The 14,353-nt window shown below is 33.1% G+C and overlaps 1 protein-coding gene across 1 annotated transcript; it reads right to left on the reverse strand.

The window, feature by feature from the left end:
• Positions 1 to 13,229: 13,229 nt before the first annotated feature.
• Positions 13,230 to 14,135, reverse strand: LOC145002502 (uncharacterized). The gene has a single exon (XM_078961758.1). It carries the CDS (start codon positions 14,133 to 14,135, stop codon positions 13,230 to 13,232), a length of 906 nt encoding a protein of 301 aa, XP_078817884.1.
• Positions 14,136 to 14,353: the final 218 nt, after the last annotated feature.

Genomic DNA, 14,353 nt, shown 5'->3' on the forward strand with positions numbered 1-14,353 from the left:
AAAAAAAAAAAAAAAAAGTTCTCTCAGACACGTGAACACCCAATCCTAACATAAAATCCATAACACAGTACATAATCAACAACTTTTTATTCAAACCAGAAAAATAAAACCTTATTGAAAAACAATTGTTTAACAATGGTTCTTCAACAACGATTTTTCAACAATTGTCTTCAACGGTTTTTCAATAGCTATGTTTTAAAAAGATTACAGAGTTTCATGAATTTTATAGTCACAACCCGTAATGGTTAAGCATTGGGATCGGTGATTAAAGAGTGTTTCACGGGGTTGAACAATATCTCTGTGAACACAAAATTCAAAGACAATTTAGTTTAACTCATGGATAAATTTGTCAATTTAAATTGGATGGAGAACAGAATGAAAAAAACGAAGTTTAGTAAAGAATGAAAAGTCTAAAAGGTTGAAGAAACATCGTTTACTTATACATTGAATCATTCTTTTCCACAAAACACCAATACAAGTTTTTTTAGGAATGGAATGTTTCTTTCTATTCTCTTTCCATTCAACTATACCAAACACACTTATTTTAAATGTTTTTAGTCCTAGTTTGATAGTTTTATTAACAATGACCTCGTCATTTTAAGACTAATAACGACATTTATGTACAAATGCACCACATTCCTCAAAAAGTCAAAAGTGTTGGCAGGAAGTGCTCTCCTACCAACTCGAGTACCAAATTATAAAATATATCCAAAATAAACTGCAAAAACGTATGACAATACACATTAACATTTTCATGTAATTCATCCCAATCAAAATTTGGGGCCGTTTCATTTTAGTTTTATAAGTTCAATGACTTGAAGTATTTAATTCGGATATCCGTTTTTTTTTTCACTTAGTCTCCATGTAATAATTTAATTAATAAATCCAAAAAATAAAAAATTACATAATGGGTTAATAGCATGTTTTAAAAACCAATTTTTTAGTTGAGCCGATGAGGTGAGCGGGTTACATATCAACCGGTTCAACTGCCAAATCAACCCAATTTTAGGATTTGCATGTAATTGGTATGTTCCTACGTACAAAGTCATTGATTTGTTCATTTTAAGTTCAAATTTACTATCAAACAAAATTTACATAATTCTAGTATCAAGTAGAAACACTTTACTACATATCAATAAGGGGCAAACATATGTAGGTAACCACCTTAAGTTCATGGAATTAGAACCGTCACGAGAACCCTAACTAATTGGAATCAGTTCTAGTATTAGTTTCAATATTTGGTGCTTGTTTTCGTGATCTTTTATATTTTTGTAAAAACTCAAATTAATTGCTTCATTGCAAAGTTACAATAAATATATCAATAACATAAGTTATATATTCGATAGTAGGGGTAAGCACGGTTCGGTTATTGCCCAAAATCGAACCACTATCTGTAAATGATGTTATTAAATTTTACAAACCGGGTGATGTGGTTAATGTAGATGTACGGTTACTTTATATGGTTCAGTTTCATGCGGTCGTGGTTAAATTTTAACCACCAGTGTGTTTTGTTAAGAAAAACAACCAGGTAATAGAGAAATACACTTGTAATTTTAAGATTTTAGTCTCTACATTTTATTTTAATAACTCTTGTAAATAGCCTAGATTACAACTAAAAATCCTAATAAATAGAAAAATACAGAATCCTCCTAATTAAATAGGTGAAATACCAAATCAAACTAGTTGTTATTCCAAATACAAGGATTCTAAAGACACCTCATTTCCTCCAAATACTTAGGATAAAATATTCAAGACAAACTAACTAACAAATCCCTTCCTACCCTAAACTACTTACAAAAAGTAGATAAGACAACTTTGGAACTATCATCATTCCATGTACCCTTCTCAACCTTGTAAAAGAAAACTCTGGAACTATCATCAATCCATGCACCCTAAACTACTTACAAAAAGTAGCTTTAATGTCTTAGTCATGATGTCAGTAACTTGATCTTGTGTGCCATGATGAACTAGTTCCTCTTTTCACAACACGTGAACTTCGAGGAACTATTACATCTACCTAAGAGTAGTCGTGTCAAAGTTTGTCATCAATGACTCTTTGAACTCAAGAATCATGTGATGGATTTTGGGAAGCTAGAAATGATCTTTTTTTTACAAGATAATTTTTATATGCCAAGCAGAATCAATTTTAAAATAACTAATATTTTGAGATCATTTTAAACAAAGCCACCGAGTATCCAATTACATGATATAGGAAGATTATAAACAACATGTAGGATGTTCAAAAGACAACCTTTGAAGACTTTGATCCCACTTGGTTTTGGAGAGTTAATGAATATGGCAAAAGATAAAAAAAAAAAAAAAGAGTTTCTCTATAATGTATCCACCAACAAGTATGTGTCACCAAGAACGCTGGTTTGCATCTTGTATGAAGTACTTATTAAACATTTAATCACTTATCACATATAAGTTTTAAAGGATAAGACTTTAACCACTAACTTCTTATACTACACTTCAAAATAGAAGAAGAATAAGGATTATCATGCTCTCGAGTTTTAAGAGAAGAAATAGGCAAGGATTAAGCAAAAATGAAAGCCTTTACTCTCTTATATACTTACATATAATACCCAAGGGCCATAGATTTCAAAGAGTCAAAGACAAGTCTTCTTAAGGGTATGGTATGTGTAAGATAAAATCTAACAAGCAACTATTTGCCCATGTTTGTCATTTTCATCCATTTAGAGAAAAGAGGAAGAGAATAGAGTGTCAAACACCTCACCTCATTAAACTAACATATATTGATAAGTTTAATGGAATCCAAGTAATCCAAAAAAACTTGTCAATAACATATTAAATCATACCATATGATTAAATAGCTAGTTATACTCTTTAAAATATAATTTTCATAAAATAATGATTTCTTAATTATTATTTTCACAAAATAATGATTTCTTAATATTATTTTCACAAAATAATAATTTCTCCAAATGAAATTACAATATTTTGATATACTTATTAATAATAAAATTCTTAGTAAATAATCAATAAGTGACAACTTGCTAAAGCTATGACCATATAGGATCATATGTTATTGGCAAACATCACTCTAGAATGATTCTTGCGCACAAGATTCATTGTAGATTGAAATAGAGTCATAGACATTGGTTGACACCTAGCAACAAACCAATGCTCCCAATAATATACAAAGATGTGCCATCTAGAAACTACAAATTTCCAAGAGCTCAAAGCTTCAATTGGTTATAAGGTGTTGTATCAGTTATCCTTTTATCACAGACATCATGTTGAACATGAAACATGGATCAAAATCAATCTTATATGGAATTCAATATTTTAGTAAGGCCTTAGATGTCTAACTCTCAAAAAATAAGAGGAGAAAATCCTATCTTGACTACATACGCCTCTCATGTAGTTCATGATATACCCCACGATGCTCCTTATACTTGTCTTTTAACTGGACCAACGTTAGGCCATATCAAAGTACAAAAATTTCTACACTCAAGTCCTAAATATGTATCTATGGTCGAAGAATACAAAGATATTACCTTTATCAAACAACACTCATGACTACGATCCATGAAGTGATATTGATGTAGGTCATCTCCGATACTTATTCTCCTATCAAGTACATATAAATTTGGTTAAAGCTCTTTGCTATTTTCATATCCATGAAAATCAACCAATTCATTCATGTTAGTCTTATTTCATAGACGCTCCCACACTATGAACGACTATAGTAATTTAGAATAACTAGGTTATTCAAGGATTAAACATGTTGATATAGAACACAACGATTATTTAATAAAAAGATGATATCTAGTATATCAAGTCATTACAATATATGTTGCATATACTATTTTAATATCCAGATCATAAATTTCAATCAAATCCAATTACTTAGAACAACAAGGTGTTATAGCTCCAACATGACTTTGATGCTTTAGCTAATAAAAGAACATAGTTAAGTGTATTCATCAAAATTTATTTGTATAAACTTTGTGAATACTAACATTTTCTGCTTCATATATATTCCATATATAGAGAAACTTTTAAGAATGTTTTAGATGCTTAAGCATGAAAAAGAAGCCATTGCTAGTGTAATGAGATTAATCATAGTCATAAATGAACTAATTATTCAAGCATCTTCATATGTGGTTTTTGGAACAACAATGTATACAAACTCTATAGTGTAATTGCAAATAAAATCTACATGGAAATCCTATCATTGCAATGTTTTCTTCATTCATAATTAGGACACACCGGATTATGATCTAGGATCATCTTACTCTATTTGGAAGTTAACATATTTGTAACAATTTACATATAGATTTCTTTTAAATACTCTGTAATCAGGAATATTTCTTCAGCTCTTTGTAAGTACCTAAAAATTTGTAAGTACCTTAGAATGTTACTTTCAGTCATCCTATGACTTATTCTCGGATTATAATGGTATTTATTCTTCATGATCCACCCATATGATATATATGACCATCACACATAACATGAAACATATGATAAATCTAGTTGCAGTAGCATATGGAATCCGATCATAGTAACTAGCTCAGGTTGCGTATTGGTTGTTGAGGGACTCGTCAGCTTGTTTTATATATATATATATATATATATATATATATATATATATATATATATATATATATATATATATATATATATATATATTGTTATCTATAGTTTAGGATGGGCATTTATTGATCGATAAATCAGCTTCAGAGTTTGGTGTGTTTGGTTTTGCATGAGTTTTGGTTCAGTGGTGTATTGGATCATTGGGTTCATTGTCAATGCATTCTCGATCATTGGTTATTGTGTTCATCGTCAATAGAAAAGGCTATTCAAAAGTTTTGAGTTGTATCAGTTGAAGTTCAATGGATGCATCAACCTATCGTTAAATTACGTACGTTGTCTATTTGGTTTCTGGGTATGGGTACTCTAAATTGTTGGTTATGGAAATATTATTCATAGTGGGCTCGGGCTCAGGAGTCGTCCTTGGTTATTGGGAGTTCGGATGTCAGGGCGGTGTTGTTAGCTTTTCAGGTGTAACTTTAGATCAACATAGAATCCAAATTTAGGGATGTTAGAGTCGTTATTTGGATCGACCCGACCTGGGTTTTGATAACAAATCTGGATAATTTTTTAGGTCGGTGGAATTTTTTTAGTTTCAATAAAGGTGTGGGATCTTGTATCTGTCGTTCATGGGGATGTTTATGTTAACGTTTGAGGTTTGTTATCATGTTAGATCTACTATTACTTCACCCTTTAGGTAAGGTTGTGAGGATGAAGGACTGCAATAGATCTAAGGTTGGTTATAAGCTCCCTTGAGCGTATGTATTGTGGTGGTTCATTAGGTATTATCATGAGGAATGTATGTGGACTGAGTATGATATCATGAGAATACTTGGCTCGGGTTATTGGCATGGTTCTTACTGGGTTGATAGCTCTTGAATTGGAAAAAGAGTGCAACCACCTATCTCATTTTCTGGTTGTGTGTGATCATGTTTTCATCTGATTTTGCATTGGTAGCAGCCTGTACTGTGAAAGGAATTATGCATTATAAAAGGGTATGGCTCATGTGGTGTTTGGTTAGTATTGAGATGGATGATCATTAGGTTCCTGCAAGTCGGTGGGTTGATGGTTATGTATCTTTAGGCCCCTGAGGTGTTGGTCATGAGTCTTCAGGCCAATGATGGAATGACAGCAAGATCGACTTAGTACCATGAGCTTATCGTTTTAAGTGGTTAGAAGGTGTCACGATGTATCATGAAATCTTGGCTGTATGATTCATATGGACGTGATGCGGTTGTCATTTGATTGAGACTCTTAGGTTTCAGATTATTAGTCTATGGCATGGTTAAGTGTTAGTGCATTTTCAAGAGTTGAGTGACTCAGTAACCAGGTGGTGTGGATCATGTGGATAGTCAAGGTTTGTTTTGTTTGATGTATTAGTTGTGCATCGAAATTCGCCTGATGAATATTTGCAATTGTGGACCCTATTTTCTTATAGGTTTTTTATTGGGAGTTTGGTTACCAGTTTTAGGTATTGGTTCTGAAATGTTGATTCACGAAGTTCGTTGTAGATGTATCGAGTGATTGACAGGTGGATGTACACCTGAGCTGATGAGGGATTTGGATGCAATGTGATATTCTTTGTTTGACCATCTATGATTGTGGGGGCATCGGGGTGGTGATGACTTGTCAGGAAATCAAGTATATATTTAAGGTTTATGGGCATAACTTCCAAATTTGAGATTGGTTAAAATTCTTGATTGATATGTTTTGAGTATTCCTTCTACATGATTTGGTAGTGTTCCTAGTTAGGGACTGGGAGTAGGTACGAAGATGGATGATCATCAGTCTTAGAGTATGGGCTCTGGATTTTAGACCGATGGGTTCCTCGTTTTAAGGGTTTATTGATAGAGTTTGTTGCAGTTCCAGTTTTTGAGAAGTTTCCCGGTTTGAGTGGTTTTCACCGGGAGTTAGGCCTTATATTTAGGGAGAGGAGGATAGTAGTTGCGGTTGAATACTTTCAAGTTATTGGGTTGTTTGTTGAAAGTTGTGGGTATTCGAGTGATCTCTCGACTACTCTGTATAGATTTATTGATTTTGTAATAGTTAAAGGAAGCTTATGGAAGATGTTGTTGTTGCTTTCAAAGATTCTAACCAAGACAGATTTTAAGGACATAATCCATTTTAAGTGGGGGAGAGTTGTAACATCCTGTTTCGAAAAGATTCTTATTTATGGATTATGGGCAATAAATGGATCGAGTAAAGGCCTTGGGCTGCAAGGTAGTATGGTTTAAACCCTATTGGATTTTGATAATATTGGATATATGATCTAAGCCATTGGGTTGTTTTTTAGAGCCAAAGGGTAAAATAGGAAAAGATATATGTTAGGCTTCTTGCATGGATTATAGTTTTTAGTTCGACATGTTTTAAGCCAAAATTAACTAGATAGAAGTGTGGGGCTCGACAATACCTTTCCGTGGATATAAAGATCACCGGAAAAAGAGTTGAAATGAAGTAGTCATGGTTGTTTGAAGTTGAAGTGGATTTGGGTTAAAAGTCGTGGTCGTGACATGGGGATCAGAGCCCACAGTGTAGCGATCAGTCAGGCCCAAGCCCATGATTTTAGAGTTTTCAACATATTTAAGCTTAATGCTCCGCATTTTTTGGGCATTTTATCAGCCTCCATCATCTCTAGAACCTCTTAGGGGAAACCCTAGCCTCCACCAACAAGATTTGAATTTCTCTTCTCTCCTCCCCTCTTTCTGGACTATTGTAAAAAAAGTCGCAATCTTGCTATCTAGTTCTTTAGATCTTGTCATTTGGGTTTTTGACACTTTAGGTCCATTTATGGGTGATCTTGGAGTTGAGGAGGATCCAACATATTTTGATCACTATGTTATGTTTCTTAGACCCCATAAACTAGGAAAGTTATAATCTTTTGCCTTTCCTTTTAGCCATGCAAGTTATCTTGGTCCATTAGGCCATTTTGGTGTATTAACGTTTAGATCTTGAATGATTGGGGCATTATTATATATAAAGTTGGAAACATTATCCCACTAGACATCTTGTTGATTCAAATTTGGAAGTGTGAGACCTGAACTTAATGAATTAAGCTGGAAAAGATGCATTTTTGGTCCCTTTGAGACTTAAATTTAAGTAGGAAAGATGCATTTTTGGGTCCCTTTGAAACTTTATTCATTAATACCTTGGAAAGAATCAAATCTGAGCTTTGGAGCTCTTGAAATCAAAAGAAAATGGATTAAGCTCGTTTGAGCTGTTTAGAACAGTCCCCACGGTGTGGCCTTTGGCTGTTATGATGTGGCGACTAGGGAATCAGCGACTGTTTTGGCATTTAGCGCCCACGACGTGGCAAGGGAAGGCCAATACGCGGAGGGATGCTAGTGGCAATTTTGACCTTAGCTTTGACCGTTGACTTTTTGACCGTTTTTTACTTTTGGTCAAACTTGGGTAGAATTGAATATTTATCTAAGGTTGGTTTTCGTTTGGCTTTAGGAAACTTGGGTTTGCTATTTTGATATTGAGGTAGTCGTTAGGCTTTTGTTGAGAAGTTCAGGTGAGTCTCTTCACTGTACTCATGGATCGAAGGCATCAATGTCGACCCGTTGGATTATGTTTGTTAGATGATAGTTCTCTTTATGACACTTGTTGATATGCATGTATGTGTTTGTTGTATTTGTAACTCATGTTGATATGTCTGTATGCTTATGTATGCGGGGTGAAATAGACTCGAGGGTTGTTACGGAACCAACACAACTACATGTTGTTATATGGAGTCATTATGGACTCGGGGTTGATTTGAACCTGAGGGTTATTATGGACCTGGCACAACTACCTGTTGTTATATGGAGTCATTATGGACTCAGGGTTGATATGGATCTGTGGATTGTTACGGACCCGACACAACTTCATGTTGTTATATATATATATATATATATATATATATATATATATATATATATATATATATATATATATATATATATATATATGTTGTATGTGGTATTTTAGGGAACTCACTAAGCTTTATGCTTATGGTTTTGTGGTTTAAACATTTTCAGGTACTTCCAGTTTCAAAAGGAAGAACCCGGCTTGATCACACTGCATCCCCTGGAAGATTGTTTATGATTTTACTCTGATGTTTTTAGAATACTGTTACTATAATCATCTTTTGGGATATTGATTTAATAAATTTAAAAATGAAAATTTTACTCGGTACTTTTGGGACGTTACATAAAACTTGTTATTTGTTAATGGTAACCTTTAGGACGATGTCTAATATTTTTTGTTCATGGAAAAGTAAATAACATTAGAGAGCATCTACAAAGAGACTACTAATGTCTATTGATTCCTCCATTAAGAATACCAATGTCTCTTGATTCCTCCATTGATCAAACTACACATGTGAATTTTTCAGAGAGGATGCGTAATACTTTCTCTACTATCTTGTTATCTTGCATGTCTTCTCTTAGGTTTTGCTTCTCTGTGTTCACCAATATAACTCGTGAGAAATATTGGTAATTGTCACATCTTCCCCCATCTGTAGTATCTCAAATTCTCTTCAGAGACGTTGGAGTTGTGCCCGCTAAACATGTTGATTCCCTTGGTATACCAGTCTTAACATACTCCCATAGTTGCTTGGTTGTATCTTTCTGAATGATAGGTTTCAGAATCGACTTATCTATATTAATGTTTGTCTGTATATTGCATTAAGAATCTCACCTCGTCCAAGCTCAGCATATCCGATTTTAGTCAGTTGCCATCATTCTTTAGATCTTAGCATATTCTCAATCAACATGATTGTTTGGTTGTCAAACCAACAAATAATGGGATACAATAATAATAATAAAATTCAAGTCACTATTACTTCATACACTAGAGATAGTATAGAGTAAGAAGGGTCGGTCCACAGGAATACGCGACTTCGTATTTAGCCATATTCTCACACATCATATAAACAAAAATTAAAATGGGGGATTGTGTTTGAACTCGAATTAAACTTCATAAATAAGCAAGATTGATAACAAAACGCAGTAAAAGAAGTACATTTCCGATTCTGATTCCTATACATGTATTATGTTGAAAGATGTAATATGATTATAACTCATGTTCAATCTAGGTTGGTAATTTAGATATTAATAAACTCTAATATCCAAGTTGACAAAAATATTTTATTCAAAACAAGTTCTTCAAATAAAACTTCATTTAATTGATTCAATTCAAACAAGCTCTTGGATCAAATCATTAAATGGCATTAAGTTCTTGTAACAATTACCAATGATGATCAACATTCCTCATAAGCTTGGGATATGAACATTTAATCTTTGATTACACTTATTTTGATCTAATTACAACCAATCAAGTGCATGTTACTAACATCAAATCATAAAACATGTACGAATTTCACAATTTGATTAACTAGATTGATAAGAACCCTAATTCATTGATCAAATGAAAAGAGAACCAATCAAACATGTAATTAAGTTCAAATCAAAGATTACTAGATAATAAACATAAAGTCAAGTGCAAGTTACAACTTAACAACAAACACTTAGGAATCCAGAATCAGAAACGATTGAGAAATTAGCCACACATGTCTAAGTTAACTACAAATCTAACAAGTATGATCTTTAAATTGACTTACAAAAAAAGAAAATTATAGTGTTTCCAAAGTGTTAGATGATGATATAAACTTCCCAAAATCTCCCCCTAGAAGTTCCAAGTCGAAGTTATTTCTGAATGTCCCAAAAACCGTAGATAAATCGGAAGTTAAGATTTTGAAATTCCATCAGATCACGTTACAATGACTGTGTAACATATGCCTTGTCATTATACGGTCATGTAATGATCCTGATGTGCTGAAAAGGTTCCAAAACACGGTCGCGTAACATATGTCTTGCCAAAGCGCAGGCCGTGTAATGAAGTGTAAGATAGCCAATATCCAATTTTCTTCATTTCTTCAATTTAGCTCCGAAAGTTCCAAAATTTCACCGAGAGCTTCCCTTGACCATCCTAAGCATGCTCAAATCTTCAAATCACCCTGAAACATCCACAAAAAATGGTGAAATATCAATAGATCCTCGATAATGTCCTTAAATGCAAAATGAATGAATATTACACTAAAAATGCAATGCAATGCTATAAATAAACATGAAATTAGATTATGAAAAGGTGCAATTTATGCACCTAACGATGATCCAATGTATGTAATCACCATCAAACTTAGGAATGATGAGCATATTGTCTCTTTCTACTGCCATCTCTCAGTCTCCCCTTTTTTACACTTGTGTTTACCAAATGTCAAGAAAAACAATCAGGTAACAAAGAAATACACTTGCAATTTTGAGACTTCAACCTTTGCATTTTATTTTACCAAGGACTCCTATAAATGGCCTAGATTACAACCAAAATCTTAATAAAAAGGAAAAAACTGATTCATCCTAAATAGGTGAAATACTAAATTAAACAAGTTGTCATTCCTAGTACATATGTATATTTATTCACGACAAATTAACTAACATTTTTGTAGACTCATTCCTAGTACATATGGATTTTTTTTTTCTTTTGATTTTAAAACTTTAAAGACTATTAGTTGTAATAATATAAAAATCAGTTAGATATATGACAATAACTTGAAATACTAACAAACTAATAAATTAAATACTTAACAATTAAAATCTTAACAATTATGACAGTAACTTAAAATACTAACAAACTAATAAATTAAATACTTAACGATTAAAATCTTAACAATGTCTGATTTCAATAAGTTATGTTAAAAATTAAAACACCACCAAACAATATTTTTAGAAGTTCAAAACATTTTAAAATACCATCAAACAAATAATTAAGTGATTATATTATATATTATTATTAACTTAATAATATATATTATAGTTATTGTTTCATGTACAGTGTGGTTCGTGGTTCGGTAATTTATGGTATTGGAAAATTAAAAAATGCATCGCATCGAAAATTTACGGAATTTGAAAAACTAAAAAGCACAGCGTTGGTTTACGTTTTGGTTTCGGATTAGTTTCGGTTTATGTGGTTTTTTCGATTAGTTTGGATGCAATTTGATTTTTTCTCACCACTATTTGATAGTAAAAATATCACAACAATCATTAAATATTATAGTCGTGTGGGCATGTAATTAGTCCATCTCCATTTTAAGAAATCACAAAAGCAATCAGACCAAATGAGTAAATTGAGATTAGCCATACATGAAAAAATAATTCATTATTAAATCCAATGTGATTAGGCTCGTAGATTTTAGTTTGAATTTGTGCAGAAACCATAGAAGTCTCTCTTTAAATTAAGATTTTATTATTTAAGGGTTATCAGTCACCAGTTTAATTGAGTTTTTTAAAAACCTGACCGGTGTCTTCCAAAGCAGAACTAGCCAAAAACCCATTAATAATTGATTCACTCTCTTCATCCATTCATGGTGCAACAGGATCAACGACGGGTCGATCCAGGTTTTATAACGTTCATTAAGCAAGCAACACTTGTTTATTTGTCTTTTTTCCCCTTCAAAGGCTGTGTTGCAAAACTCGGCCTACTCGGCCGATTACTCGGAATCGGCCCTCCACCGAAGCGAGTAATGTGAACTCGGCCAAAAAACTTAGATTAAGTCAAACTCGATGACAATTTGGTCAAACTCGGTAAAAAATCGGTTAAAATCACTCTAACTCGGGCCTACTCGGGTCTACTCGGTCAAACTCAGTCAACTCGGTTAAAGGGTCAAAATTGTTATAAAAAGAGAAAAAAAATCAAGAATTTCAAGATTAATATGTATAATAAACTTAATGATTTATTATTTGTTATTAGTACATATATATCTTAAATTTTTAGTAATTATTCACCAAGTGAGATAATTGTGTGCATTTCGGTTTTTATGTATTAACATGTATCTAATTTTATTATATATTTCAATCAAATTATGATTTTTAACTTATGATTTTGATACATATAATTTTCCTAAAAATATTTTTACATGAATTACCGAATCCGAGTACTCCCGAGTACTCGCTACTTCCCAATCGGCCAAGCAGGTATCGAGTAGTGAGTTCTGCAATCTTGTTAATAAGTATTATTAATGATTATTGATATTATAAAGTTTAATTTTTTCGTATGTAAATTGGTCACCACGTCTTTCTTCATACGGTTAATTAAATATACAATAAAGCTAACATTATTTATACATCATTTTATACAGTCAAGTAGTCAACCATTAATATTCAATCATTTTACCAAAAACATAACTTTGAAAAAAAAAAAAAAAAAAAAAAAAAAAACTACGCTTTAGCATTTATTACTTCTTGGGATCGTGATCCAAGTCGCATGCTTTTGGTCAAAAAATATGAATAACTAATAGGAACACAACATTAATAAAAATATTTCATATTGTGTCACGAACAAAATAAATCAATATTATTTTTCTGCTAGATCTCTATTTTAGACAAACATAACATACAAATATTTTGATCTCATATAACAAATCATCAACAAATAAAACTACAAAATAAAATAACCAAAATACAGTTTTGGTTTTCTGTTTTTCATCCAAAGTTGGCATGTTTCTTTTTCCTGAATTAGTAAATATTTAAAAGAAAAAGTCGTCTAAATATACAAAAAAGAAACGAGAAAAATCATTTCAAAGAGAATAAAATGAAAAAAAAAAAAAAAAAAATGTAAATTTAGGTTTTATGAACTTAACCCTTCGTCGCGTATATTAATAAAGAAAACTCTTTCTTCTTCACTTTATCTTCCAACCATAACCTGCTATCCAACCCATTTCGTGTTCTGAACAAAAAAACTGCCTGACCCGAACCGGATCCGGATCTAGACCCGGTATTGAAGAACCAATCATGAACGTCCCACATTAGATCCACTGACAACCCGTCAACGAATATGGTTTGGTTCCCTCTGAAATTCCATTGGAGCCTCTTGATCCGAATCACGACCCGTTTATCGATAGAAACTGATAAAGATGGGTACTTTACACCGTCGTCGTCTCCGGTGCACTGGATCATGATATCATGGCAACTTCCGGCATCGGAAAACCGAGCTTTTGTAGCGTAAAAGGTGTTGCCGTAAAAATGTTCCCGGCGGGAAAGTAGGGAGAATTTCGCCGTCTGTTTGTTGGTTTTGACTTTCTTCACGACGGCTTCCTCCGCCATATCTCCGACGAATAACGCCAGCTCGGAATCAACCATCACCAAAACGTAGTACCCTTCAACTGGTTCTGCTCCGGCATGGTATTGCGCCGAAGAAAGATCGTAGAAAACCTCGAACTTGGAGTTGTTGATTTCGAACGCTTTGCTGCCCTTTTTCTTCCGAAATAATCTTGAATTTGTGTTAAGACGGAAAGCCATGGTGGGATCGTCACCGGAGCTTATCTGGAGGCCTTGGGTCGTGGCGTTCCGACACCATGTGACGGTGATCAGGTGGTGATTGCCAGTTGAGAGGGTGGTTTTGTATAGATTCGTAGCGGCGGTTTGGATTGAGGGGGGTAAATTCGGAGAAACACAGGAGGAAACATTCTTGTAACTTGAACATGATGAAGATTCAGAAACTTGAACTGAAAACTCACTGTAACAATTAATCAAACCCATCATTTTTTCTGCTACTTTTTCCGGTGAGGAAATGCCGATGAGAGATATATCTGTGTGTTAAATTAATGCGTAGAACCGTGTGTTTAGGTGTGTAATGAATATGATTTTGTGTCATATCCTCATAAGTTAAATTTTGTTGCATCTAATAAGAAATACGAATGGCAGAATAGCAGTGTATATATTTGGAAAACTTCGGGATATAATCAACTTTATAAAAAATA

Source organism: Lactuca saligna, chromosome 6 (genome assembly GCF_052625555.1).
Source record: "Lactuca saligna cultivar CGN05327 chromosome 6, ASM5262555v1, whole genome shotgun sequence".
NCBI lineage: Eukaryota > Viridiplantae > Streptophyta > Magnoliopsida > Asterales > Asteraceae > Lactuca > Lactuca saligna.